The sequence below is a fragment of the Monomorium pharaonis genome, chromosome 10 (genome assembly GCF_013373865.1).
Source record: "Monomorium pharaonis isolate MP-MQ-018 chromosome 10, ASM1337386v2, whole genome shotgun sequence".
NCBI classification, from domain to species: domain Eukaryota; kingdom Metazoa; phylum Arthropoda; class Insecta; order Hymenoptera; family Formicidae; genus Monomorium; species Monomorium pharaonis.
Window position 1 is genome coordinate 1,688,380 of NC_050476.1, and position 27,121 is coordinate 1,715,500.

The 27,121-nt window shown below is 42.2% G+C and overlaps 2 protein-coding genes across 5 annotated transcripts in view; one reads left to right on the forward strand and one right to left on the reverse strand.

The window, feature by feature from the left end:
• The window catches only part of LOC105834619 (mediator of RNA polymerase II transcription subunit 20), an 85,506-nt gene that overhangs the window by 21,447 nt on the left and 36,938 nt on the right, over positions 1 to 27,121 (forward strand). The window lies entirely within an intron of this gene.
• The window catches only part of LOC105834615 (facilitated trehalose transporter Tret1), a 67,743-nt gene that overhangs the window by 14,636 nt on the left and 25,986 nt on the right, over positions 1 to 27,121 (reverse strand). Inside the window, exon 1 of one of the 4 annotated variants that reach the window (XM_036293328.1) lies at positions 7,425 to 8,434. The exons of the other annotated variants lie outside the window; for them this stretch is intronic. Within the exon in view, the coding sequence (XP_036149221.1) occupies positions 7,425 to 7,469 (45 nt within the window). The 5' untranslated portion in view covers positions 7,470 to 8,434. Of the gene's footprint in view, positions 1 to 7,424; positions 8,435 to 27,121 lie in introns of those variants that run through there. 4 annotated transcript variants of the gene reach the window in all.

Below are 27,121 nucleotides of genomic sequence, written 5' to 3' on the forward strand. Positions count from 1 at the left end.
CTAATTTTCATTACTTTTACAAATATAGAAAATTCTTTAATAACTTCTACATACATTTTAACATCTGCTTAGAAAATATCTGTATGATTATTAGAAAAAAATTGTAGATAAATGTGTTACAACTAATAACAGTGCTCTTAGTTTTTCAAAGAAAAAAATTTTGCAGGGTAAAATTATCGAATACAAAGTGTTAAATATATATTAAATATATTTTTTCTTAGTCTTTGAATATCATTCGCGATCTTTTACAACCGTTTTCTTGGCTAGAGAGAATAGCATTGGGACAGTTGTCTGTTGTTCCTCGGAGTAGAATCTCAGGTGGCACGTTCGGAGCCTACGCCAAGAATAAATCTACGATGCCATGTGCCACGCGTGTTGTATCTATAGTACTCGCTTCTAGACAGCTGTAACTCGCGATCCATTGATACGCGCAATTGAATCTCCTCTCTCTTGAGATAGACGTCCTCGCTCTCACACGGCGGGCGGCACGGTGTTCGTTCGCCGGGGAATATTTATCTCAACCCCGGTTGCGTGGTGGCCTGCTCGCGCGACTGGTTTCAGGGCGAAAGAAAACACGTGGAAGAACTAACGTCGCCGCGCGAGTCGGTCGAGAGGAGGTGGTAGAGAGATAATTATTCACGTGATGATCCATGAATAAATCTAGCTCGATCCGGCTCTCTTTCTCTCGTATCTACGGTGGCCGATAACTAATCGCGCGTTCGGAGAACTTGTACGCGCCAGACAGTAACAGCGCGTTATTTCATCGGTGCGCGACGGAATCGACGTGTACCGGACGTGGATATCGGAGCCGAGTCGTTGCGAAGGATGCACGGCCCCGTATTTCATCCGGGGGTCCCGGTCCAATTTTGCGCGATATCGCGTTCGCGCGAAAGGTCGTGACGCTTTCTCGTCGACTTCCCACGCAGCGAACGTTGGATTTTAGAATTCGCATTATTATCTGCATCTCTTTCGTCTCACGTTCACCCACGTCCGCCGGAAGTGCCGGAATTTCCATTACCATCGCGTGTAATATCGCAATAATACGTAAAATGTACCTCTTATAAGATCAATTACGTCGCATCTCGCGGTCTCTTGCGCTCGTTTCGTGTCCCATTGGCACGTTGATACTTTGAAGTATCGCTTACCGTGTGCGCACGTGATACGATGTAACGCGATGTAATTTCTCTGCTGATGGGGGTGACATATCTTCGTTTCGCTGCATTTCTACGGTAACCGCTCTACGAACTGCACATACGAGCACGGGGGTGTGTTTGACCTGTCGACCTCTCGTCTCTCTCTCTCTTTCTAGGATCGGTGTCCTATTTCGACAACTCGTGACTTTACATGTTGAAACGGACGGACGAACGATATTTGGAATTGAGCTGTTCGAGTTTCAGTGACATTGTTTCTAGTTACGTGTGAGGCAGAAGCACTTTCAACCTGAATCGAATACCCGGTACGAAAGTAGATGTCGGAATTGTACTTTAAATGTTTTTCTTGTCATTTTTTATTTCAAACAATATTTACAGCTCCTACACACACCTTTAGATACACAAGCAGAGATTTTTTTCGATTGACGGAGAACATTGTGCTCCAGTCTAAGGTAATCACGATAGCGTCGATTTAACAGAGACTGCTAATAGAAGCGAATGACTTGGAATTTCAACAATGTCCGAAGCTTCCAGTTTAGTCTGCGAGTTAAACGTTTAAAAATAAATTTAGGCTTCACGCTGACTAACCACGAATACGAAACAACTGTTCAGCATTGAATCGAGTTATCAAGAAGTGCCTTGAGTGCCTTGACGTTAATTTGAAACTAGTCCCCGGCTAGAAAAGAGGACGTCTATTTGCGTTGGCTACCGGAGTCTCTTACAGGAACATTCTCGCACGTCCGATAAAATAACGTGAACATGATAGCGTGAACACGTAAAATGCAATTAAATATAAATATAAACAAAATAAATAGAAAATAAAGACAAATCAAATATAAATTTTTAAAACTTTACTGATAAACGTAGATAAATATTTAAATATTACGGTGTAACGCGAAAGAGAAATGCGATACAGTATCATATAAAAAGATTGATAACGACGTTAATGATAATGTGGTATATTTATAGCATAACTGGGACACGCGAGGATTGTGTAAATGACGTTTGTGCTGTTTTCGGTGATACAATATTAACAGACGCAGGCAACGTAATTAATTTAATCTCGTCGTCCTTTATTTCCCGAAAACGCATATTTTGGTCTTTACACACAAAACGCGTTCGCATTCCTATATTTATTTGTCACCTATATTCACCGATAAAATGAAATAGTATTAGACCTTAGAAATAGAATGTACGCTACATTCAAAAGTGTCTTAAAGAAACGGGGGGGAAAAAAATCGATAGACAAACGATCCGATATCCGGTAGGTTGTCTTTCATTTGTTGGGAAGTGCTGAGCATTCGGGATAGATAGCACGTGGATATTCACCCTTTTTCCCTTGTCGAGCAAATATTTGCAGGTCACACCTACTTCTTCTCTTGTAACGCCGCTTCTTCAGGCTAGATTTATTGGAGTACGGAAATCTTATACGTAAACAGTGCCTTTTCTCGAGACGCGATTGGCTTTTTACGATCCCCAGAAATGTCGGAGATGAACAGCCTTGATTAACGATTTGTCGCGCTTCTAAATTTTATTATAGTAAATATCGATCTTTTTTTATACATTACGATATATGAAAAACGTACACACTTTGTACAGTTAAAAAATATCATAACCATTAGAAAATCAGGTCATTATAATTTTAATGGTACTAACGAGCATCGAATTTACGGTGCATCGATTTTTTTTTTCCGTCCGGACTGATACGGCGCCTTTGAAAGCTCGGCGAGGCCAATTTTTTTTTTTACACTCACGCTGAAAGCAAGTTGTCCCGCTCGTTCTACACGTTTGATTCCCGGCATCGAGCCGGGAGATAAAGTGAAATGCGCTCTCGTAACGTTTACGCAGCAACGGAAGTCATTCACCAACTCCGTAGAGACGGGGGGGATATTCTAAACGTGGAATGTAGAATGCGCGACGACGTGAATAATATATGTCTCGTACTACAAAACGTCATCGGTGCCACGGCTAGTATATAAACGAAAACCAACAAAACGTTTAATATATGCACGCGAGACAGACATGATGTATACGTCCTCGTTATATTTTTTTCTTGACATGTTTTTAGAAGGAAAAAAAATCAACTTTTCAGTGCACATTTCCATCGTCATCAATATTTATAATATTCACGAAGGAAAAAAAAAGACATAAAATATTTAAAAATTCATCCGAGTTACTGTTTATCGCGATACTTAGCATCGATAAGAGTTTCCCTTTCAAGATGTAACCCGGTCAGGAACGATTTAACTAGGCCTCTGCCGGCGCGTTCCAGTATGCGTCTTCGACCTACAACGTACCGGCGACAATGAGTAATAGCGCCAGCGTGAGATAACTGGTCGCGAGGAAAAGGTTCTCTCTCGTTCCTCTTCAATGGTAATCGCACTTTTGGTTTCTTCCATTCGAGCATTGTCGGGCTATCGCGCGCCGCGCATGCATTCGTCACGTGTGCGGCCTGTGCATGTACCTATACGTACACAATCGGGACTTGCAAATGTGCAGTGGCACTTCTGTACCCCGTGGACATCTCCCCGGGTACACCCCCGGCCTCCGCCATTGTTCTACAGGGCATTTTTTTTTTTTAAGAACACATTCGAACTCTGACATTGGCCTCGACGCGCTCGGGAGGGTGTTGCAATAGACGTGCGCCGCGTGCGCCACGTTCAGGAGGGCGGCGGTGCTCATTCGACATATTGATATGCATTACGTTGACTCTGATACACGGCGGTATCCTTGAATATTTCTTATTGCAAAACAGGAACTACATGGACGCGCGCGCGCGCGCGCACGTAGCCGGAGTAATCGACATTATATGCATAGTGAGGATAATCCTTCATGTATCGCGGCGCTTTGCATATACGCGCGCGCGTCAGGGCTGATATGCATAATAGAGATGCTCCTTTTTATGCATCGAGTCGCCTTATGGGACAAAGTGGTAAAAGAAAAATTAAGCGGGCGGCCTCTGCCAAGAGTATATGGGAAATTTAAAACTCTCCACGTGACGCGAACGCGTATCGTCGTCAATTATTATTCGCGCGGTAGAGATGAAAAAGCGAAAAAGCGCCGCGACGTAAAATAAAAATCGTCGAAAGCCCCGTGAGTAGCAGGCGGAGAGGGCAAAGCCACGTCGAACGCGTATCGATCGTCTCCTCCGGCCAGCCCCAGGATCCTTTTCACGCTCGCTCGGGGGATACCGAGCGATCTGAGCACCGCTGAGCCCTAGATACGCCGGTATATATGCATTCGATGTATTCAAAGGTGCAACCCTTTCATTAGCGTGTAGGCCACGCGCTCTATTATCCCCAACAAAACATCCGATTCCATTGTCACGCCGCGAACAATGCCGCCGCGCCGCGGTCACGTGTTCTACTTTCGATCATTATACTCGCGAGGTGTGAATAAAATTGGCAAATTGCGCCGCAATCTACGTTGCGCAGAGTTTTTCCGTCCCGCGGGCGCTCGCGGTCGAGAGAGTTAGTTGCTCGCAGCTGACGACGTCTTCGCGGTGGTCGCGACGAGACAAAGATTATATCAATTAATAAAGGCGCTCCGCCCTTTCGACTCGCGACCACCGACGCGTTAGTAATTCCCAGCAAATTGGCGTCCTGCTGCACTTTTAACGAATTGGAAAGTTTCTGTGTAAATTCGATGGAGAACCGCGAGTGACGGATAATTGGTGATAGTTAAAAAAAGGGAGGGGGGAAGCAAGTTGACTGAACTATTCTCGAGTGACTATACAGAAATTTTTGTTGCTTTTGTTCGACTGTCGAAAAAAAGTGCACGTAGGCACGTGCTCCACTTTTCACGGAGAGGGGACGAATTATGCTGAACAGCATCCTATTCTTCTGCAACCAGTTTGCAAACATCAACTCTGTTATTAGGGCCTAAACGGCGAGTTTTCGGGGGTCGCCCATTCCGGAATATTAAGCGACAATGCCGTGTGCGTGTTTTCGTTAAAATCGCTCTTTTTTTTTTTACGTAACACGAGAATTTGGCCGAACAAAATAATTACGCGTTTAACAATAACGATGCACGTAGCAAAAACATGTAAAGTTTTATGTTACATATGAGAAAAAAATTTTGTTAATTTCACTAAATTTTTTAACTGAATTAAATTTTGTGTATTCAAATATTTATATATTTCAACTATATAAATACTTGAATTGAAATTTGTGCATTTAAGTTAAATGCATAAATTCTTGAAGTGATAAAATTTTAATTTAGTTGGAAAATTTTTTCAAAACATCAACGATATTTTTTTCTTAGTGTACCATATAGGATCAGGATACATTTAGGGCCGGTTGTTCCAACTTGATAAATTTATCTATCAGATAAGGATGTGTCTATCTTCATTTTTTTCTTAAATAAATAAATACAAATACATATTTATCTGATATCGCAAAAAGTTTATTGTTTCTCATAAAAACGATTAGATACAAAAATTCATTTGAGAAATATTAAATTGCAGAGTGATAACGCAAATTATAATCTACCGCATTCCTAACTGTAGCCCGAGGCTCCATCAATAATAGCGAGATATCGGATCTATTACGTCGGTCGGATTTCCGCTTATCGACTAGTAAATATTAGTACGTCGTAAATAGTCCGAGTTCTGCACGGACAAAGAAATAAAGTAACGAATAAGAAGTTGTTAAACTGCGGACACGAATCGACGCACATATCCTTTATCACAATAGGAAACAACCCGTCGACTGATACTTCCGACAAGGCAATCCGCTGAAATGGATAAAGATCCTTCGGGGTAACTCCGGCGCACGTCAACTCGCCGGGTTACACGGCTAGAATATGTCACGTGCATGTGCATCGCATGCACCGTGTACGTACACGTAAACACAGACGCACACGGGATCCCCCGACACGCTCACAGACTGGAGCCTGCTTTATCGCACGTAATTTCTCATCGCGGATCGATCTGCGCTTGAGTCAGCGGTTAAAGCGAAGAGAAGATCCGAGCCTCGCCTGCCGGCGGAAGTGGCGCACAGGCCGCGTATTAATTACATGACGTAATTTACTGAAGCGATATGTGTTTCGCCTTGTAAAAGTGACGCGGCGTGAAATTTCTAAGCACCGGCACTTTGTTCCGACACTTTCCAAACTGAAAAGTCACCGCGCCGCGCGCCTTTCTATTTTAATTTCTTCATTTTTTATGAATGCACACAGTACATTTCTGTTCGACTCCCGTTCGCGGTGAATGCGTTGCATAATTACTTTTCGAGGCTCTCTCGGTCAGAAATTTTTTTGTGTGAACCGACGCACGAATAGCATGCATCGTGAAAGGCAACGTTCGAACGAAATCGATCAGTGTTGACGCAAGTGGCCGGAAGATTCGGCCAGTGGAGGTCGACGACCTCTCCCTCACTTGAATATATATCGATAGTATCTATGAAAATGTGACAGAAGTCGCGTGATGTGATAAAAAAAAATGACACGTCAACTTTAACGGACTCTCACTACTTTCACTGGTCCTGAGAGATAACTGAATTTTCGGGACGTTATCATCAATTTAACCTGAGAGCATCTGACAGAAAATCACTTGTATATATTCTCGCGACGCCCGATCATCGTTTTTATCAGCCATCCAATAAAGCACAGTCGAGACAAATGTTTAAAGTGAAAAGTCTCTCAATTCAAGAATCGCTGCTAATGTGCTCTCTAAATTGCAGTGTTTTCACTGATTTGCAGTGGTATTCTTGCAACTGTAATAATTAATGAGTATTTAGTGACTTTTAATGATATTTACTTCAGAATTAGTGTATAATTACTGAAAGATCAGTGTATGTATTTCACTGATTGACAAGTTATAAATATTTTCATGGATTTCTGTGATTTTTTACTGACTGTAATTTAGAGAGTGAAATGACGAATGAATTAAAATAAGAAGACGTTCAGTCATAAAATCGGAAAGTGAAACGCGGATCGTCGTCTGCCTCTTTAATGGAACGGACAACCGAAACAAACAGCGCGCGGATAATCGCAGAAACCCCGTGTAATCGCATGACGTAAGTGCAACTGCGTTAAATTACGTACGGCTCCAGAAATTACACGGCTGACCTAGCAGCCAACCAAGGCAGTAGTAAACTCCGGCGCGAGGCCATTCGCATTGCTACCTTTAGGACGGCAGATGTCGGAAGGCGTAAAACGTAAGTCTTAAAACAAATTTTCCAGTTTATTTTCCTTTTGCACTCGCCCACCTCGTTAACATTAAAATCCTCGAAAAATAGCTCGATTAAAATTTTGAAATTTTCACAAAATTACCTGGATGATCGACTCGTTCGCCGTTAAGGCCTCCTTTGAGTCCATGACTGCGACGAATCCGGCCCAAATTAACACCGCGAAATCGCAATTGTAACGCGACAGTTGTCTCCCGCGTCTCCCCGATCTTACGTCGCGTGGAAAGAAGTCTCCCGTTGGCGGCGACCACGTGCTTCGCGCGGAGAGGTGGGAGGTTGCGGCGGCAGAAGCACGTGCGAACTTTCCTCGCCGGCGTCCGCCAGGAGGAGCAAGAGCGGGAGGAGGAGAAACACCACGCGCGCACCAATCTCTTTACACGGTGGAAAAAGATTTACTAATAATCGATGCGTGATAGCGAAATCCTAGCCCATCGCAATTGACATGTAGCTACTGTATACATTATCGGGAATAAATCGCGCGTCTTCTCCTTCGTCACGCGCACTTATCGGGTCCTTTGATCTTATCGGGCGGGTTCTTCGCTTCGATAAAGCACCCTCTCGAGAGTACGACTTGCTTTTTTTGTCACACGTCAAACACACGATGAAAACTAAGTACCGCGGACGAAAATAAATCCGTACGTCAACCGTGACACAATTACCCAACAGTCTCTCTCTCTTTCTCTCTTTCTCTTTCTCTATCTTCGCCGCCGGGGTAAGAGTCGCTCCGCGATGATTTACGACGAGCACACGGGCCGCAGACGGTCAATGACAGTGCGTCGTGCGCGCACTGCACTCGCCGAGCGGATAGACTCGCGGGGTTCGTCTTAATTAGGGGCGATTAAGCGAGACGCGCGCGTTCTCGTCTGACAGACTCCGACGAACGGCCGGCGGCCCGGGTACCGGAGTATCGACTACGGAGTAGGACTACAGAGCGGAGGAGGCTGCGACCTGTCCGCTTGGTGACCATCGTAGCACTGAGCTGACTGTGCCGAGCTCTCTTTCGACCAACGGGTATAGGGCTTCGGAGCAACACGCGCTCTCTCGCTCGCTCGCTCGCTCGCTCTCTCTTCGTCGAACCTGTCTCGGTCTCTCCGATTCCTGCACGGTCGTCCGTCGTCGCTCCTCCTCCTCCCTCCCTCCCTCCCTCCATCCCTCTCTCGTGTGTGTGTTTCCCGAATCTCTCTTTTTTTTTACTCTTCCCCCGTGTGCAGATCGAGGGGAGGGGATGTACTGTCCCTGTGAATGCCCACGCGTGTAATGCACGTGGCGATATACGCGTGTAGCATACACGTCCTTTTTCTCGCGTCAAATGGCCGGAAAAAAAGAACCGGTCTTGCGATAGCCGAACTAGCCGCGGCTTTCAGGGCGTGAAGTTATTTCGCGCTTTTTCGCCGACAATTCGCGGGGTTTTGTCGCGATGCGGGCGGCGCATTACGAATTCTTAAAAAGTCGAAAGGCGGCGCATAAAACTCGCATTTTTATATCAAATAAAAAAGCCCTTCCCCAATTCCAGAGGCGTACCTTTAGTAGGACGGAAAAAGAGGGAAGAGAAGACGGGAAGAGAAGAGAAATTCTCTTGTTCAAGATGAGATAAATTCAAGTTTTTAATATCCTTGGAATTGAAATGCCTTATACACGATTGCAAACTTTTATACATAACTGCTCGATGTCGAATCTCACTGACTGCTTATACTTCGGAAATAAATATAGTGAGTTTAACGAACGCGGAACACGCTGCAACACTTGCGGGCAAGACGGAGCGGATAAATGATAAAAGAATTTATATTTAGACCGCGAATATAAATCTACGCGCGGATGCGCTTTAAGAGAGAAAAATGATAATTCTGCATAGACGGCAGCGCTTTATCGTCGGCTAACGCCGATTGCTCATTACAAAACAAACGGCGCCGTGTAATAACTCCTGTTCACGAATCAGTTGTACAATTTCCAAACTTAAATACACATGTCGTTTATTGTCGGAGCTACGTGCACGCAATCTACGCGTGTGTTCCGCCGCGGTTATAAACTCGCGCCTTTTTCGATTTTCTTATTCGTTTCAATAAACCGATTGTGAGCACCGGCGCGAAGCGCACCGGAATATAAATCGACTGATTATTACTCGGATCGATTAAAGCCGCACCAGAAATACAACACGACGATTTACGAATGCAGTGAATCACGCGAAGAAATATGTGTGTACCGTCAAGTAAAATTATTAGGAAGCAGAACACAGGAAGTAAAGAAATTTCTTTACAAGGAAGATAGAGAAAATATATTTTTCAGGCAATATTTGAAAATTCTACAATTAATCCTTTAATATTATCTTTAATATTTAAAAACCTTATCTAGTGATCTGCTGATGAAAAATTAATAGCTACTCTTATAACTAAAAGTGCCAAAGTTGCTAACAACTGAAATTTTGTGTTAAGTTCGATCTTTCCTTGAATTCGCAATTCATTATTTTCCAAGCAATTTTTGAAAACCATACATTCAATTAATTCCTTATTATAATTTTTTCTATTAATCTTTTGATAAAAAATAATAGCTACTCTTATAACTAAAAGTGCCAAAAGTTTCTGATAATTAAAAAAATCCGTGTCAAGTTTGATCCTCCCTTGAATTTGTGATTAATTCATACGATAAGCGTCGTCGCATATCCGCTCGAAGATATAAATTGCACCGCTCGCGAACGATTCCATTCCGATTCGTCTCGCCATTGAGACTTTTTAGGCGAACTTTGATCTCGATGGTCCCGTCGACTTGATTTTATTTTCGGCGAACCTCCGTCTGTGAAACTCCGGTTCGGGCGATATTAAGGTCGCACGGCGATTATCGGAAAAATGCGCGCGACCATTTATACGATGTGCGCGCGCGTTTGTGGCAGCGTTCACGTTGCTGCGTGTCGGGCAAATATAAATGCAAATCGACAATCAAACGCTCGCATACGCATTAAGCGCCTGACCGCGTGCCGTTATGAACGCAGGAAGGACTCACCTTTCTTCGCAATTATTTTAAATTTAAAATATGAGCACCCCGCGTCATTAGATAATCGCTTATCTCGCGACTCGGTGATTACGTAACGCAATTAGACGTACCGCTTTCGTCCCGTTAACGAAGATGTTAATTTTGAATTTTTTACGAGACTTCTCTACAGTCGTTTCATATGATCGATGCCTGTAAATCTTTATTAAAAGTCACTTGTCGAAAATGATTTATTTCGAGAACTTTAATTGACAGATGGATTCGTGAGAGAATTTCGAAATTGAATTCCATTGATGACGCTAACACTCCTGACGCGTTTACTGAATGATGATTATCGAGAAAAAGAGAGAGCACACATCGATATAAGTATGCACACCGCATGCACTTCGCGCCAAATGTCCTATACGAGGTGGTAGACACGCGATTTCCGACGCTGAAGACGTTTCCAAGGATGTTGAGAAAACGGTGCCTTTCCCTCGATTATTCAGTCAATCCTAGACTCGTATTCCAGATGTTTCAGCATGCAAATAAACGCGTGTAAACGCCACGTCCGCCAACAGGTCGTTTGACAACTCTCTTTCATTAATAGTAGTAGATACATTGTAAAGGACGTAAAGTCGGTCTTCTGTGCGCAAGTGCTGAAATGATCAAATGTGCTAAAAAAAGAAAGAAATAGTTGACTCATTGCATTTGTTACAATATTTTTTGTTATTTGTGCGACGAAATGTGATTGTGTTTAAATTCTTATGACAGATGAGAAGAAGAAAACCACTTTTGGTGTATAGATAGCGAAGAAAATATTTTTTTACCTAATAATTCCAAGGAAGATATTTTTTTTTTTCCGAGAGGAAATCGATAAATCGTTCTTATCTTTTCTCTAAATACCTTCGGTGTGAATTCTTGTACATTGTAAAGATAAAGAAAAAACTTTGTTTTATGCGTTTATTACGATCTTGTTTATCGATCTTTTTTTTTTGCGAAATATTATATCAACTTCCTTTGTAAGAATGGTCTTTTGACCACTCGCAACGCCGTGTGTAAAACTTTTTGAAATGTTTGAAAGAAAAAATTAATGCAATTTCTTTCGGCATGTGGACGTGATGATGCTGGCGACAGCGAATTATTGCACATATTTTAAATTAAACATATCTCTGACCGATGCCTTCAATTGACACATATTTTGCGTCACGATATTGAAATTCATTTCGAATTTACGATAAAATGTAAATAAAAATTCGCCATCTCTCGATGAAACGATATCTTCATAAAGCAAATGTATAATTACGTATAAATAAAGTGAAAATAGGGAAAACGCAATCTGCGCAAAATAGGCTCGTAATAACTGCGACTTTAATATAAACGCTATCGTATCTGGCTTACTCGACGGTGCATAATACGTAAAACGGCATTGCGCCCGTGATTTATTAATAGTCGTACGATACGCGGTAATAATGCATAATCGCGAATCCATATAAAATCCCGATATTCTCGCAGATGCATGCAATTTACGTTTGTAAAGTGAAATTAGCGGCGTTGCAGGTAGATACAGATTATGGACGATAAATCAGTTTGATCGATAACCAACTGAGAGTCACGGTTTATAATAATATAATAACCGGTTTTGTGTTGGCAAGAGGGAAAGAGACAAACGGAAAAATAACGCTCCTTCGTTCGTATATTTGTCATAATTGCCGTTTGTGTGCCATGAGTGCGTTAGTCGCGATGGTCAAGTGTCTCCACGAAAGAAATGACGATAAGAAGTGCGTTTATTTATTAATGTAAACCTTAGAGAGCACGGTTAACTCGATCCGTTTGTTTCGACTGCGGAGGGAGAGATCGGAGGCTAATCGGTCGGGACGCGATTAAACGCTCTGTCATCTTCAGGAGCGACTTTCCTCGCCGAGAGGCGAAAGGGCGACAAAAGTAAAAGGGTCGTCCACGAAAGAAAGTCCTTACGAAAATGCGCGCGCGTGTGGAAACCTGTGCTTCTACGCGAGCTAGTAAATAGGGACGTCCCCCAAAAGATAATATTTGTCGTAATAACATCTCTACGGGCTCCTTATACGCATTTGAAGAACGAAAAACTTTCGAGGGTCCCATCGGCGACGAGGAGGAGGCCCTCCTCTCGAAACGCTTTCAACATCCTTAAACGCGCGACTCGCGCGATGTTTGATTTGATTTTGTGACTCGAAAGAAACGTGACAAGGGTCTTATCACGACCGGCACAGCTGGTTTGCACTCGTATATGTGTGTCTATTATACGCCTCTCGCAGCTCTTTTTTTTTTCCTTCTCTCGTCTATCATTTTCGTGATGAAACAGAAGAGAAAGGGGGAGATGGAGAGTCTCTGGAGATCCGTGATTTCAAATTCGTTCCCGTTTAAACTTGTTCCGGGCCTCCGGGAGAACTCGGCGCTTCAGCCTAAGTGGATAGCGTTATATCCTGGATGTGCATCTCGTGAATCACGAGTGCATGTGATTTATTACGTTCTCTCGCATGGAGGGAGAGATCTGGTAATGATTCGATCGCAGTTCAGAAACGAAAACCCGACTACTGACACAGATAATTGCGACGCGCATTTTTATTTCAACAAATGACAATTTAAAGGAGATTTTCGCGAATATTTTTCATTCGATGAGACTTCAACGAGATCGATACTTTTCCATCACGCGCATCCGCGATGATTGGATAAATCACATCGAAAAAACGTCGTTACCTCGTGACGAGAGCCACGCCACTCCGTTTTAAATTGCAGCAGCAGTCGAAAATGGATGGCAGGGGTGAAAGGCCTCTCCGGCTCTTCTTCCCGTTTTGGTATCCCTTCCGCGTGTAGACGTTTTCCATGTACGTGACGTTTATAAAGTGTGACTATGCAACGCGCGCCTGCAGAATATTAATTGCCGTGCGTCTCGTTCTCCCTTAACCTCTAGAGTCTTGGGGTGGTCACTATAGTGGCCATCAATAAATAACTGATTAATGCTTTGTCAATATTATTCTAGAACTAAAAATTCTGTACTAATCTATTTTTGCGTTAGAGCATGAAAAAAATATCAAGAAACGTGAAAACATCAGATGGGAAAAATATCATCTAAAAATATTATCTAAAAATTTTGATGACGATCTTAATAATTTGAGTTTGACATATAGATTACTTATGTATAAATACTTGAATTTGCGAAGAAATTTAACCCTTTTTAATCACATTTCCGAAAAATTCCATACCGGGGTATGACAAACCCCAATTTATGTTCTTACCTACCGTATTGACAGTTTTATTATTTTAACGTAAACAATTTTAGCAAAGATTTTAATACGAGAAAAAAAATTCGTCTTGCTTTCAAATAATGACTTAGGTAATAACAAATGACCGGCGATGGTTCTCACACGAAGCTCCATCATAGGCACACAGACTGATTCCATTGTGCCTCAATGACTCAGGTACACAGCATCAAACTTGTTGAAGTCTATTGGACCCCAAGTGACCATGAAGGGTTAATCGCATTGAAAGATTTAGTTAGATTTATAATTTTTTTTTTTTTTTTTTTTTTTTTTTTTTTTTAGTATACAATGGATTCTCGAGCAAAGAAAAATCCTACTTTTTCGAATAGTGAAATTTGCTTCGCTTTTTTTTGCTTTCTTTTTTGTCTTTCATATATGTGAATCAGGCATTAAAACATTTACTTTTTAAGCGAAAAATGCTGGAATTTTGAAGGTTAAGGATCAAATTTTTACGTCGTCACTTTGTTAAAAATTCTATTCGGCTTACAAGCCTCTCATCCTACCGCAAAATGTAATAAATCAAAATAAAAGCTAGAGGCAAAACCTAAAGAATAGAGGAAGCAAACAAAAAAGCGAAACAAATTGCACTATCTAAAAAGATGATTTCTCCTTACTCGTGAATTTACTTATATTTTAGAAAAATATTTCAAGTTTCTTCAGTTTTTTTGTCAAAATAATAAAAACTGTCAATAGGGTGAGTAAGAACGTAGGTTGGAGTTCGTCATACTCCAGTATGACGAACATTGAATTTTTCAGAAGTGTGATCACCAAGAGTTAAATTTCTTCAGTTCAAGTATACATATTATATATTTAACTGAAACACATAAATATTTGAATTGCAGAAATTTAATCAAGTTGAAAGATTTATTCAAATTGATTTTCTTCCTCGGTGTATCCCGTCCACGATCTCGATCGTGGCGCGGTGCAGGCGACGAGCTGTCTCTAGTTGGCCGGATCGAGGTCTAAAAGCGCGTCTAGCCTGCCAACGAAACGAATGATCGCGCGCTAGGAAAAGTTTCCCGGGCTCGTGACTTCAAAGCCGCTCGCCACGTCAAAGGGCGCGTGTTACCGGCGTATAGTTACCGGCATAAGTTACAAACGTTTACTAGGGGCACGCGAGATGAAGTTGTACTATTTATTACCGAGACCTGAGGGATATACCTACTCGCCAGTACGGCGCTCTGATAGTGTCGCGCGCACCTACGTGTCCTAAATTTCCCCGGAGTCGAGGAAAATAGACGACGACGTGTAACGAAAGCGTCGTAATAATAACTAATCCGCGGGGCGACGTTGCGTCATTTTGCAAGTTAAAGATCACCCACGATGAATGTGCGTTTTTGACGCAAATGTATTTTTTAAAAAATTATACTCGTGTTAATTTCAGTAGATAAGAGTACTTGAAATTTTTATATTCTTTACGTTTAAACGTCAAAAGAAAGTTAATATTCCCATCAAGCGGATATTAAATTTATACGCGAAGCAAGAGGAAATTTATTCCGCTCTCGCGACATTTCATCACGTGTATTTTAGTTCGCGGCTTTTTTGTGTCACACACGTTGATTATATCTGTTCCCGAGGAAATAACCACGATTTATCGCGTTGCTCGGAACACGCTTAGGCGTGCTATTTAACTTTATGAAATCGCTGCAGGAACAGAGCCCGCGTGCGCTAACCGCGGCTATTTTGCGTTTAGCACGACGACGGTGTCATTTTATTCCGCACGGTCCCTTCCTTCTCTCTCGCGAAGAAAGAGACGTTTAGAGCCAACCCTTTCGCGGCGCGAAGGATACGTAAAATCGCCGATACCGCGCTGTCTCGTGCGCTGCCGATACGTTCTAGGCAATAAAATCGATATGGCCCTTTGTCCCAGGGAATCATCGATCAACTTCTGGCCGACGGACATGCATTACGCCATCACTTTACTGCCTGTTTAAGAGCCCGCCGTTAAACATTCGAGCCCTTGACCCTCTCCCTCGACCGGTCGACGCGGCGCAAACTGCAATTTCGCAATGCGAACGGAGACGGTTCGTCGACCCTTCTTCCCTCCCACGAATAAAAAAAGAATCTCATCGCGTCGGAGAGCTTTCCGCTCGATCTTTTTCACGATCGATCGCCACCAATTTTATGCTCGTTAACCAGCCCACCATGTGCGCACGTACGCACTCGCGTTGCACTTTGACCGTAGTTAGCGGTACAAAGGCAAACTTTTCCCCCCAACGTTTCGTGTGGAACCGGAAGAACAGCTCGATATATCGGCCCCTTCCGTTCGATTATTATCGCCTCCCCTCTTCGTCTTTTAATCGCCTTTTCCTGTTCTCTCTGTCTCTCTGTTTCTTTCTCGCTCGTTAAGCTCACCAGGATATCACATCCTGACGCTTTTTTTCTCATTATTGAGATGTCAATTGATTAGTCGATGTACGGTAAGGTCTTCCTCTCTGCTTCGCCCTTCTATTTTCGACGCCACACCGTCATCTCTATTGTCGTAAAAGTTTTAATTAAATCCGGCTGCCGAAGGCATATCCGCCACTACGATTGTCCCGCGACAACGATCGAAAATAAACTTTCCTCTCGAAAGGCGCGCCCAGGGCAAACGACACCCGTTGTTCCGAGGGCACTTGGAATTCTCCCGAATTCGTCGACGGCGAAACAAAGCAGCGGAATAACTCGTCCCTGATGAAAGACGCTTATATTTCGAGAGAGAAACGGTTTGCCTCGCAAAATTTACTCAATTTCGGAATAGTTAATATTTAACTTGCGCCATACTTCGGAACGTCTCGACGGTAAACGTTATTAAAACATACATGCTGCTGCACACGTTGAAATTCGCATATGAAAAGTGTGTTATAAAATTTGTAAAATATATTTATCACATAAATTGAGAGAGAAAGGTGGTTATATAAATATATAGAGAAAGAGCCGGGTATTGGAAGAGCCACTTAAATTTTTTCTCAAGTTTACGAACAGATTCCGTAGACATTTTACTGTAGGAATATATGACAATAATATATAGCTGTCCACAAAACATTTGACAATCGGCAATAAAGAAGTTGCATTGTTGTAGCGTGTCGGAGACTTTTGTAGTGGAAAAAAATTAAAGTGGCTCTTTCATGCCCACCTTCCCTTATATATTTATAGAATTCCGATTCGCTTTCTCCCTTCCTCGTTCTCTCACTCGAGAGACAATTACTTTTTACATCACGTCTGCACCGAGGCGCGACACAGACGGATTAACTGAGGAGTCCTGTTATGAGCTGCGCTCATCGGAATGCTGAGAATATCCAGGCGTGTCCCTCGTGTCCCGTTTTTTGTATCGACGTATAACGTATAATCTCGAGCGTGAAATGATCTATTGCGAGAAGGAGAAACGCGATGACGGTTGACGCCCATGTGGTGGCGTCTCCGCGCCCTCGCATCTCTGCATATTCCGTCTCGCGAAAACTCGTGGAACACCTCGTGTTCGCATCTCTTTGCTCGGAACGAGAGAGAAAGAGAGAGATAGAGAGAGAAGCTTGGAGGAGTGAATTTTTTTCGGAGTCAATCGAGATACCGACACGCGCGCGACGATTTTTGTAGGGACTGCATGCGAAAACCAATTAAACGGGAACAATGAATCGCCTATGTATGTCGAGCGAACAGTGAATACGTGCTGCATATCGCGCGATGCGATCGTGTCCGTGACGATCCCGGCACATATTTTCAAAAGTGTATGTACACACGAAACTGATGAGCTCCTCGCGCGAATTTTTATCGGTGATATTGGAGCGGAATTGTTTTCAAGAGCCCCGCGCGAAATCGGTCAATAAACTCCGCCGCTGCCGCGCGCGAGTTATTTTTCGATGAAATCTCATAAATATAGAGAGAGAGACTGAATGAGAACGATATCCATTTTTTGATGAGATTCGACGATTCGAATGTGTTTCATTCGAGAGGATGGAAATCGTCGAATATCCCCAACAGTTTGCTCGTTAAATCGCGTAATAATAAATTATAAACGTTGTACAATCAACGTACGGTGTACCTCGTATCGCGCTTTGAATTTTTCATTGATTAAAATGTAATTTTACACGGAGAGTTTTTTTCAGATTAAGAACGTGAAATAATACATCACAATATGGTTGTAATTAATTCGGTATTTTAATATCTGTGAATTACACATAGAATAAATTCGTACACGGTAATTTATTAAAATTCCCCATCACTTGAAATTTGTTCATTGCTAATAATTTACGAGACGTCGCATCGTTTTGAGCGAATCGTAGTTTTGTGCCGCAGTTAATGTTGCAAATATGGCAAATTACATTTTGATGACTAATGATTTTATGTATATATCATTAACGCGTATATTATATGATATAAATCCGTCTTTGTTATGTTATCTCGGCACTTTTGCATTTTCGATTTTTAATCGTAAGTAATTCTTTCGAATAATTAAAGTATTGATAAAACACATCGCGGATACATTTTAAAGACCCTCGGCAAGACTTGAGCGTGAAATCTTGCGCCTGACGAGGCAATTATCACAAAATCTTCTGCATATGGCACGATTGGTTTCGGGGATGCCGTTTCCCGCCACGGAGTAGCATCCGTGTAATTTGTACATACAAAAAGAGAAAGAGATCACACACGCCTGAAACTCTTTTTGGAGGAAGACAGCATTTCGTGTCGACGTTAACGTTTCCATTAGCCCCACGCTTTAAGCTCCGTGCGTGACTTTGACGAGGATCGGGCCTCTCGTCTTTTCCGTTTTTTATGCCACATTATTCGGAAACACTTGGGAGGTCGATCATAATCATACGCGGCGGCGCATCATCTCTTTCTCTCTTCCTCGGCTCGGCAATATTATCGCTCCGCACAATTTGTCTTCTTCCGTCCCTGCGTCTTCGTTACGTGCCGAGGGATCAGAAATTGAAAATTAATATTTTTTACTTACTTTACACCGCCGTGAATTTTTATATTACATCGTAATTTTAAAAGGTGTGCATGCACCTTGCACCGTGCGAAAGAGAGAAGGATAGAGAAAGAAAGGGAATCCCGAAAATAATGCAACGGACGAACGACCGCGCGCACTTCCGATCGAACTAGCGGACGGGGATGTAAAGTGCAGGGTCGAACTCGCGAAAAGAACGGGGGATGGGAACGTGCACGTCGGAACTTTTACGCGATATTTCGCTGCCTATCGTGCCGTGTCCGGCCGTTAATATTGTAGCGGAGCCCACGTTGGCGCACAATAATTGGTTGCAGAGGCAATGCGGGAAAGAAGACCCATTCAACTACTACGGGAGGGAGTCCGGCCGTAGCTATTATGCTAAATGCCGCCAATTAAGTCGGCGATTCTCCGCGAAGTTCCTTTTGTTCCGCTGTTAAGCGCGCCACTTTCCCGACGAGCGCGTTACGTCTTACTAAATGCGCTCGATAAATATTCAGCGAACGTAGTTATAAATTTTAGCGTCGTTCCGCGTTCATCTATCTGATGGCCGCTGATCCAGTCCGCCCGATCATGATCCTCCCTCACGTCAAATCGTGAATGCAACGGCGCAGATTCCGCGTGACACATTTAACCCGTCGATAAACAGACGGATCGAGCATAATCGCCGTGCTCGCGGCACAATCGGCAGTCTTGATTTGCATGGCAGTCGAACGAACCGTGTGCATCTATGAATCTCTAAGTATTTAAATCTTTTTGACCTTTTCCTTCGGAGGTTGCAGCACCTAACAGGACTAAAATTTTTACTATACTAAAAGATATTTTTGGTATTTAGAATCGTGTTAATTTTGTGGAATGGCGAACATTTTTAAAATCTGCGATAAGACTCAGATGCATTTTCTACGAAAAACATATTCGGAAATGGAGAAGCTTTTAAGCAATCGGCACTTGAAAGACAAAAAAGAAAAAGAATGAGAAAGAGCACGTGTGGTTCGAGAGTGTTTATTTCTCACGTTTCTGAACTATTTATCGTGTCAAACTCGAACCCGAGTTATTCGTGCCAAGAAATTGAGAACTCGCGGGGAATGCGACCATTTGTGAATTTCGGAAAACAGATCTTTGAACGGCGATAAGCCCGGGCACGTCTGTTTAACGTCGAACGCGAAATAAAAATGTCGTTATGCAGAGAACGCAAACATATTTGTTCCTAAGAAAGGAGTAGATAGTTTCGACCACACAATCGGGAGAGTCGAGCGTTTGCGCATGCACTCACAAGGGATTTCGACCTGGCAACATTAGTTTTTTTTATATCACTTGCAATATGGAACGTTCCCTTGTCAGAGCACTATATTTTGTTAAAAGAAAAAGGCCCGGGCGCTTTGTCTTCCTTCGCAGATGCGGCGCCCGCAATAATCTGAGACTGGACCACCCTGCCTGCCCGCTCGCCCTGCTTACTTCTTCTTTCGCTGATTTCCTGCCTTGCTATTGCCGAAACAAGAAAATTATCCGCTGGCATTGACAGAAACCGCACATCGGCCGCGCACATGGAAGCTACAAAATTGCTCGTCGAATCGTAGCTTCTCCCTTGTTGGTTCTTTTATTTTTTCGATTATTCTGTAGGATCATTAGAGATTTTTATTGTACATATAATTGTTGATTATTTGTTTTTATTTTTAACAATAAGTAGATATACAGAATGTTTTGAAATTCGCAAATAGAGAAAGCAAGAAAGTTTTCAAAATTTAAGAATTTTTTTCTAATAAAAAAATTTTGGTCCTGAAACCAGTTGCAAAGAACAAAATAGTGAAAAATTTGTTACAGTTTTTGATAAATTACTTTTAAACAAGTAAAAGAATCGAAATAAACTTTTGTACAATTGATATTTGATTATAATTTTATTAGTATATATAAAAAATTTATTTAATTCGTGTTATTCCCTCATCAGATTTGCAAAAAAATGCTACATAACACAATTTTGTTTAAGAAGAGTAAACAAAAAATTAAATAAATTGAGAGGATTGTGCTTAAATTTTACACAGATATTCAAACGTCATCTTTGACATTTTTATATTTTTGGTAATGCTTCAAGATGCGACACGTAAATCTTTCATGACATATTTGTATTTTAGTGTATATTGTTGAACTGTTTCAAACGCGTCTTGCATTCTATTATTTTCTTCTATGAATGGGTATTTTGTCCTGACGATGTTCGAAATCTTTACCTGTTTACTCGAATATATCAAGTGACAATTGGTACCGAGGAACGTATCCTGGATAAGAAATGAACGAAGATATAAGGCGCTTAAGGGAATCCGAGAAATCTTCTTCAATCTCCTTTAGCTTCATCTTTCGTATGTGTCACAGTAATATGCATATCTCAGCCGAAAATGTGCTTTCCCTCCTCCGTTCTTTTTCTCCTCTCCTCTGCTCTCTCTTTCTCTTTCTCATTCTCACGTATATACTTCTTTCGTTTTGAATTATGCGCCCTTATCTGGAGGGTCGAAATAAGCTTGCGCCAGTTTTCCATTGAATTTATTAGCTCTTAGGTCCCCGCGAGAAACCAGCTAAATAAATATCAAAGATATCTTGCAACGTACGAGCGCTAAATCTGTCGGTTTGGTGGCACTCCGAAGGAGTTTAGGAAAACACGAAGGGACCTTGTGACCCCCAAAAAGAAAAAAAAACGTTTCTCGGATCACGTTTTCAACGCGTGTGTCCACGATATCGCATTATTGGCTGCGTTCAGCGGAAAAAGCAGCTTTGCAACTGTTGTAAAATTCTTTTATACGATTACGTTTATAATACATGTAGATCCGACAGAAACTAAAGGCAAAATCTAATCGTATTAAAGAATCTTACAAAGCTGCTTCTTTTGCTGAACGCAGCCATAATATCGTGATATTTGTGAGACTGCGCTGCAAAATTTTTCATTAGGTTAAGTGCGGCGACTGACGCTTCGTCATCGAAACGAGCGAGGCAGCCACCATCGATTCGACCGACTTCCACATCTTTGTCACTGCAGCTTGCACGTGTAGCAGCGTTTTTTACTCGAATTCGTACAGCAGTCGCGTCGTTGACAAATACAGCATTGTAGTTTAATTATTATATTTATCGATATACAGAAAGAACGGTTTTGTTAAAGTATCTTAAAATTTAACGTAAAACACTCAAGCTAGTTGCTAGTATGTAACCGTTTAAGTTATTTAAGCTTTTTACAGCATTGCCCATTATGCTCGAGCACCCTACGTAATTTTGATGATTCAACAAAATTATTTTCAGATCTGTATCTAAGCAAAACTTTTAGATACCTCAGCAAAATCCTTCTTTCCGTGTATATAAAACACACGGTGATCTGAACAATTCTGATTCATCAAGTGATATATGTAATTTAGTACACGTAATGAACAATGTGTTATTTAATAAATTTTAGTATAAAATATTAGTATAGAAGTCACACGTACATAGATACACCAAGAGGTACGTGAACAATCGTCCGTGTTTTACATAATCGCGTCTAATCTCGGGGTACGATACGGCATTAATATCAAGTTCAATAAAACACCACGAGCGAAGGGAACAGGTTCTTCCCTTTCTCGGGCGCCGTAACGGTCCGATTTCTAAATCCCCTAAATGGACCGGCGTTCAATCATACCGCGCCGTGGGCGGTGGGTTGCCGCACGTCCGAGAGACGCGAGAGAGAGAGATAGAGAAAGAGAGCGAGAGAGTCGGCTTTCTACGAAAAAAGGTCCGACAATTCTAATTGCCGCTGTTCCCCTACAGCTCACCCTCCTCCCCCGCTCGGGGGAGGGCGGTTTCGTGTGAAAATAAGAAGCCCACGTCCCGGGGAAAGCACCTATTTGGACAAATTGACCAATCAAGATGGAGCTTAGAGCCCCTTTTGTCTACCTGCGTGTCGCAATTATCACATTAGCTTGAAATTTATGACCGCGTTTAATGCCCGAAGTTATAAACGAACTTGGCATCTTTAATGCACAGCTGACCCGGAGGAAGAGAGATCGCTGGATCTTTCTTTTTTTTTCTCTCTACGCAGATACTCGCGGGAAGTGCCGCTTGACGGTTTCCCATTTACTTTCGTAGCTTTTCGAAAATTCGTTATCCCAGGGATCATGGTTTCCAACTCTGGCCGTATATGCATGACGCTCCAATTCTCGACTGACGGTGTAATACAGATAATTAACGTAACTGCATTTGGAAGTGCAAACGCGGATCCAATCAAGTAGATGCAAACAGCTTAGCCTGTTAGTAACCGAGACCGATAGTGGCGCGCGCGAGCGTTGCGTTCCATACCTCTTTCGCGCTGCAGTAACTTACGGTAAATACGGGAAATCCCTTAAAACGTTCTGCTGGTTAGCGAGTCGACGTTTCGCATTGAGCGGAAACTAAAGCCGTCTCACCAATGTGTTCGCCCCGATGCAATCACGAAAGATCGGTTCGCCAAGCTGGGGGCTGTAGGATTGTCGTCGTACTTCAGGGAAATTCATTTAAGCGTCAGCGCACTCACCCTTACGAAAACCACGACAAAGACGCGATCGAGCTATCGCAATGTTAGTGCAAAATAACGACGTCGCAGAACTCAGAAATCGTTCAAGCAGTAAAATTAATCAGTCCGATTAAAAGATCCATTCTCGTTTAGAGTGAGATTTTGTTGATGTTCGTTTCATTAATTAATAACACTCGTCACATTTTTACTTTGAGTGTTTTTTTATTGTCCCGTAATGACTAAATGTTTGCTGTATCAGTAAATCTTTTTCCCTCCGCGTAGAATAGCGGTTGCCCCGCTAGATTGGGGAAAAAAGGACCGCCTGTGCGCCGATAGGCCTCGTTCAATCGTTCGAGCGTTTTTTAGTCGAGTTACTAGAGTGATACGGGGTGAGAAATGAATAGAGCGAGGAGGGGAGGGGAAGAGGAGATCGAAGAGAAGAGATTCATACGGAGTATTCAGCGGTGTGGCCTGTTTCCCGTTTGGCCACAAAGCTCTCGGTCTGGCTTGCAACCCGCTATTACGGATGGATAACATACGCGCCTGCTTCGGTATGCACGCTGGCACTGTTATATGCATATTGCGCATACACACACACACAGTAGTGCGATTATAGCCGTAAGCTACGGCACATTAAAGGAAGTAAAGGGGAGGAGGGGCCTTTGATCTCGGATGAACAATATTGCAGCGCCGCTAATTATTCCAAGTTTTCATTATTATTATTATTTGGGAGGGTAATGATTTTTGCACTATAAAGAATTATCGACTTCTTAACTGCACTGTAAAAATTTTTTGTAAAGTTATAACTATGATTGTGGGTAATTTTGAAACTATAATAGTTGTAAATTTTTATGTGTGTATAATTTTGTATGTAAATTTTGCAATAATTGAATTTTTTTCTACACTTGTGTATACACTGTAAACAAATTTATTACAAATTACATTATTTTTACTTGTATACTGCAAAATTATACACACGAGACAATTTACAACTATTATAGTTATAATTTTAGACAAATTTTTTACAGTGTTGAGAAACTGATACAATATCCAAAAGAAATCAAGTACGCGTGACGCAAACAAATATTTTTTACAATAGACGATTAAAAAAGAAATGTTCTCTAAATTACAATCAGTGAAAAATCACTAAAATTAGTGTACTTTCACTGATTTTAATGGTGTACTTATAACTTGTCAATCAGTGAAATAAATACACTGATCTTTTAGTAATTATACACTATTTCTAAAATAAAAATTACTAAATGTCAGTAGATACTCACTAATTATCACAATTATAAGTATACCACTGCAAATCAATGAAAATACACTGATTGCAATTTAGAGAGTGAAAACAAATGTTTAAGCATTAATACACTTTGCACGATAAACGTCCGTTTGATGAATGAAATCTAATTTATTCAGACATTTCGAAGCTTCATTATTTATTGCCGGTTTAATCGCGATTTCGTGCTCGGATTTGCGAACTGCCGACGACAGGCGTGACAGGCGGGATTACATTGACGGAATCGCGACATTTTTCAAGCAAGACGAGCGAGTCCCATTTGATTAGCTTGAATAAAGAACGTGTCGGAATTTCTAGGTGTATTGTTCGTGACTTGGTAACTTGCCAGTTTCGAGCTGCCACCACAGCGGACGCCACTTCCTCACCCCGGTATAAGCGTCTTTTATTAATGAGCTACCCATTTTTGCGAATGATTTACGATTTCTAATGCCTGCGATATTATTTGTCGCCGTTGTTATTTCTCGCGTAGGTCCTCGCAGGGGTTGCCGCAGAGCGGTTCAAGAACGAAACATTAGTGCTTAATTTCGCGATACAATCGAATCATAAATATATCAAACAATTGAGACGATTGAATCTCTTGTGTATAAAAGAATAATTTTCATTAGATTTCCAAATACTTAGATGTTTCAATCTCTGAATGCCTCGATTTAAATTTCTTTCGAAAGTCCAAACGGGGCTACTTTAAAGTGCGTGTGTTTTAATTTAGTTGTCGAAACGGTTCACACTTTCCGCGCGGCTCGCGGCGACAGGCAAAAATATTTTCGTTCACGGCGGAATAAATTGAGTGAGGTAGCACCAGAGGCCGGGCGTTCGTTGGTCGACCGACGCATTTTCGAAGATGGAAAATCGAGAACCACGTTCAAACGAATTAACGCCGCGGGCGAAAGCAGGAGGGGTGCGTAATGATCGACCGCGCTGTGGCATTTATCGGCGATACGAGCGATGGTCCTCATGTAAAACACGCTCCAAAAAAGAACGGTTTTTTTCCCGACGAGGGGGTCGCTCCTGGTGATGACTGACTTATTGCTAATCCTTAATTGCTTCATTATTTTTGATAAAGTGACCGCCGTCCTCATCCAAGGAGACGCCCTTGGATCGGGCGCACGATTTCTCACATGCACGCATAAGAGTTCACGACGTTGAGATATTGTTCCCCTTTTCCTTTCACTCGGTGATAAAAATATGTTCGCTCAAAATATATAAAGTATGGTATTGTCAAGGATTAACTGCCGGCCTCTGGAAGACGAAGGTGTCCAAATAAGCGCGGTTAAAAAAAAAAGGGCCGTAGTACTTTTAAACGAAGTAGCGAGGAAAACGAGGGAGAAATCGAAACGCGCCGGGAAAAAAACAGCGGGGATAGAATGAGAAATGCACGTTGTGGCGGTGGGAAAGAGGGCCGTTGCATCGAGCATTTCGTTCGGTATGTAGCCTTTCTGGGTTAAACGCGACTCCGTGCGTTTGCTGCGAAAGACGGAAGGAGGGAGAAGAGATACAAATGCGCTCGCCGACAAAAAAAAAGTGCGGAGTGGGCGAGGTCGCGGCAAAAAAACCGATAATTAATTCGGTCACATCCGCGGTGTTCTACTCGACAGCTTCTTCTTTTATTTCAGCCGTCCCTCTTTGTCCGTTCCCCTCCTTTGTCCACCCTCTCCTTCTCGTCCTTTCATCTTCGCTCTCATCAATCTCCCTCGTGACCGCTTCAATCGTCGACTTTTTCGCAAAAAAAACCGTTTACGTTGTATTGAAATAGAAGAGAGAGATTGCAGTCCTCGATAAAATTACAGGATGCGCTTGATAAATACTATTTGAAAAATACGGGAAAAATAAAAATGCGAAAGATGAAACGGAAATTTTTTACAACGTAGCAGAGGGAAGTAAAAGTTATGTGGCGTCTCAGATTGTTATTTTTCTCTTTCGTTCTCACAGAAATTTCGGTGAAACATTTTTATTATGCAATCTTGCATTCGCCCGCGAAATGAGAAAATATTCGATTCGAAGTTCAAAAATATCGAAGATATTGCACGTATTTTCATAAGTCGCAAAGCAATATTCCGTTGTAGATCAATAGAACGTATATCGCAGAAGCAATCCCCGCTTTTTGTGCGCGCTGTTGAGATTAAATTAAAAATTACACTGATCGCCGCCGCTTGTTCCACGTGATAAAGTACCCTTCGCGTTTCCCGGCCACCCTTCACTGATGACTCCATTCTGATCGCTCGTCCTGATTTCGCTTTAGAACAAACGTCCGCGCCCCTTTTCGAGTGGAAATGTTCCGAGCCCTCTCTCGCAAAATAACAGGCCGTTGCGAGAGAAGTCTTCGTCGGAAATAATCTCGTTATACGACGGTAAAGCCAATCAGCGAGCGAATAAATCGCATCGTTGCGTTTCAAATGAATCTAATAACGTATCCATTTGCGACGTCGCAGTGGCAGTCGATTTTGAAAAAAAAAAAAAACATCACCGGTGCACGAACCGAAAATACAACGTAACTTCATCTCGTTTATTCAGATATTCCCCCCCCTCCTCCCTTACCGCGTGTAACGACGTAACACAATAAGGATGGAAAAGTATCTAGAAAAAAAAAGAGAACGTAATGTAATAGGGGGTTACGTAATTACGCGAGTTAAAGTAATTACCGCGCGGAGAGAAACCACCGTTTGTTAAAACGTTGACACCGCGCTCGCGCGTCGAACGAATTTACGCGCGCGGCAATATGATCGCCGATATTTTCGCGGCGTGATAGCAAAGCGACAAGTTCATCCAACCACCCCGAGCCCTGGCGAGCCATTCTAAC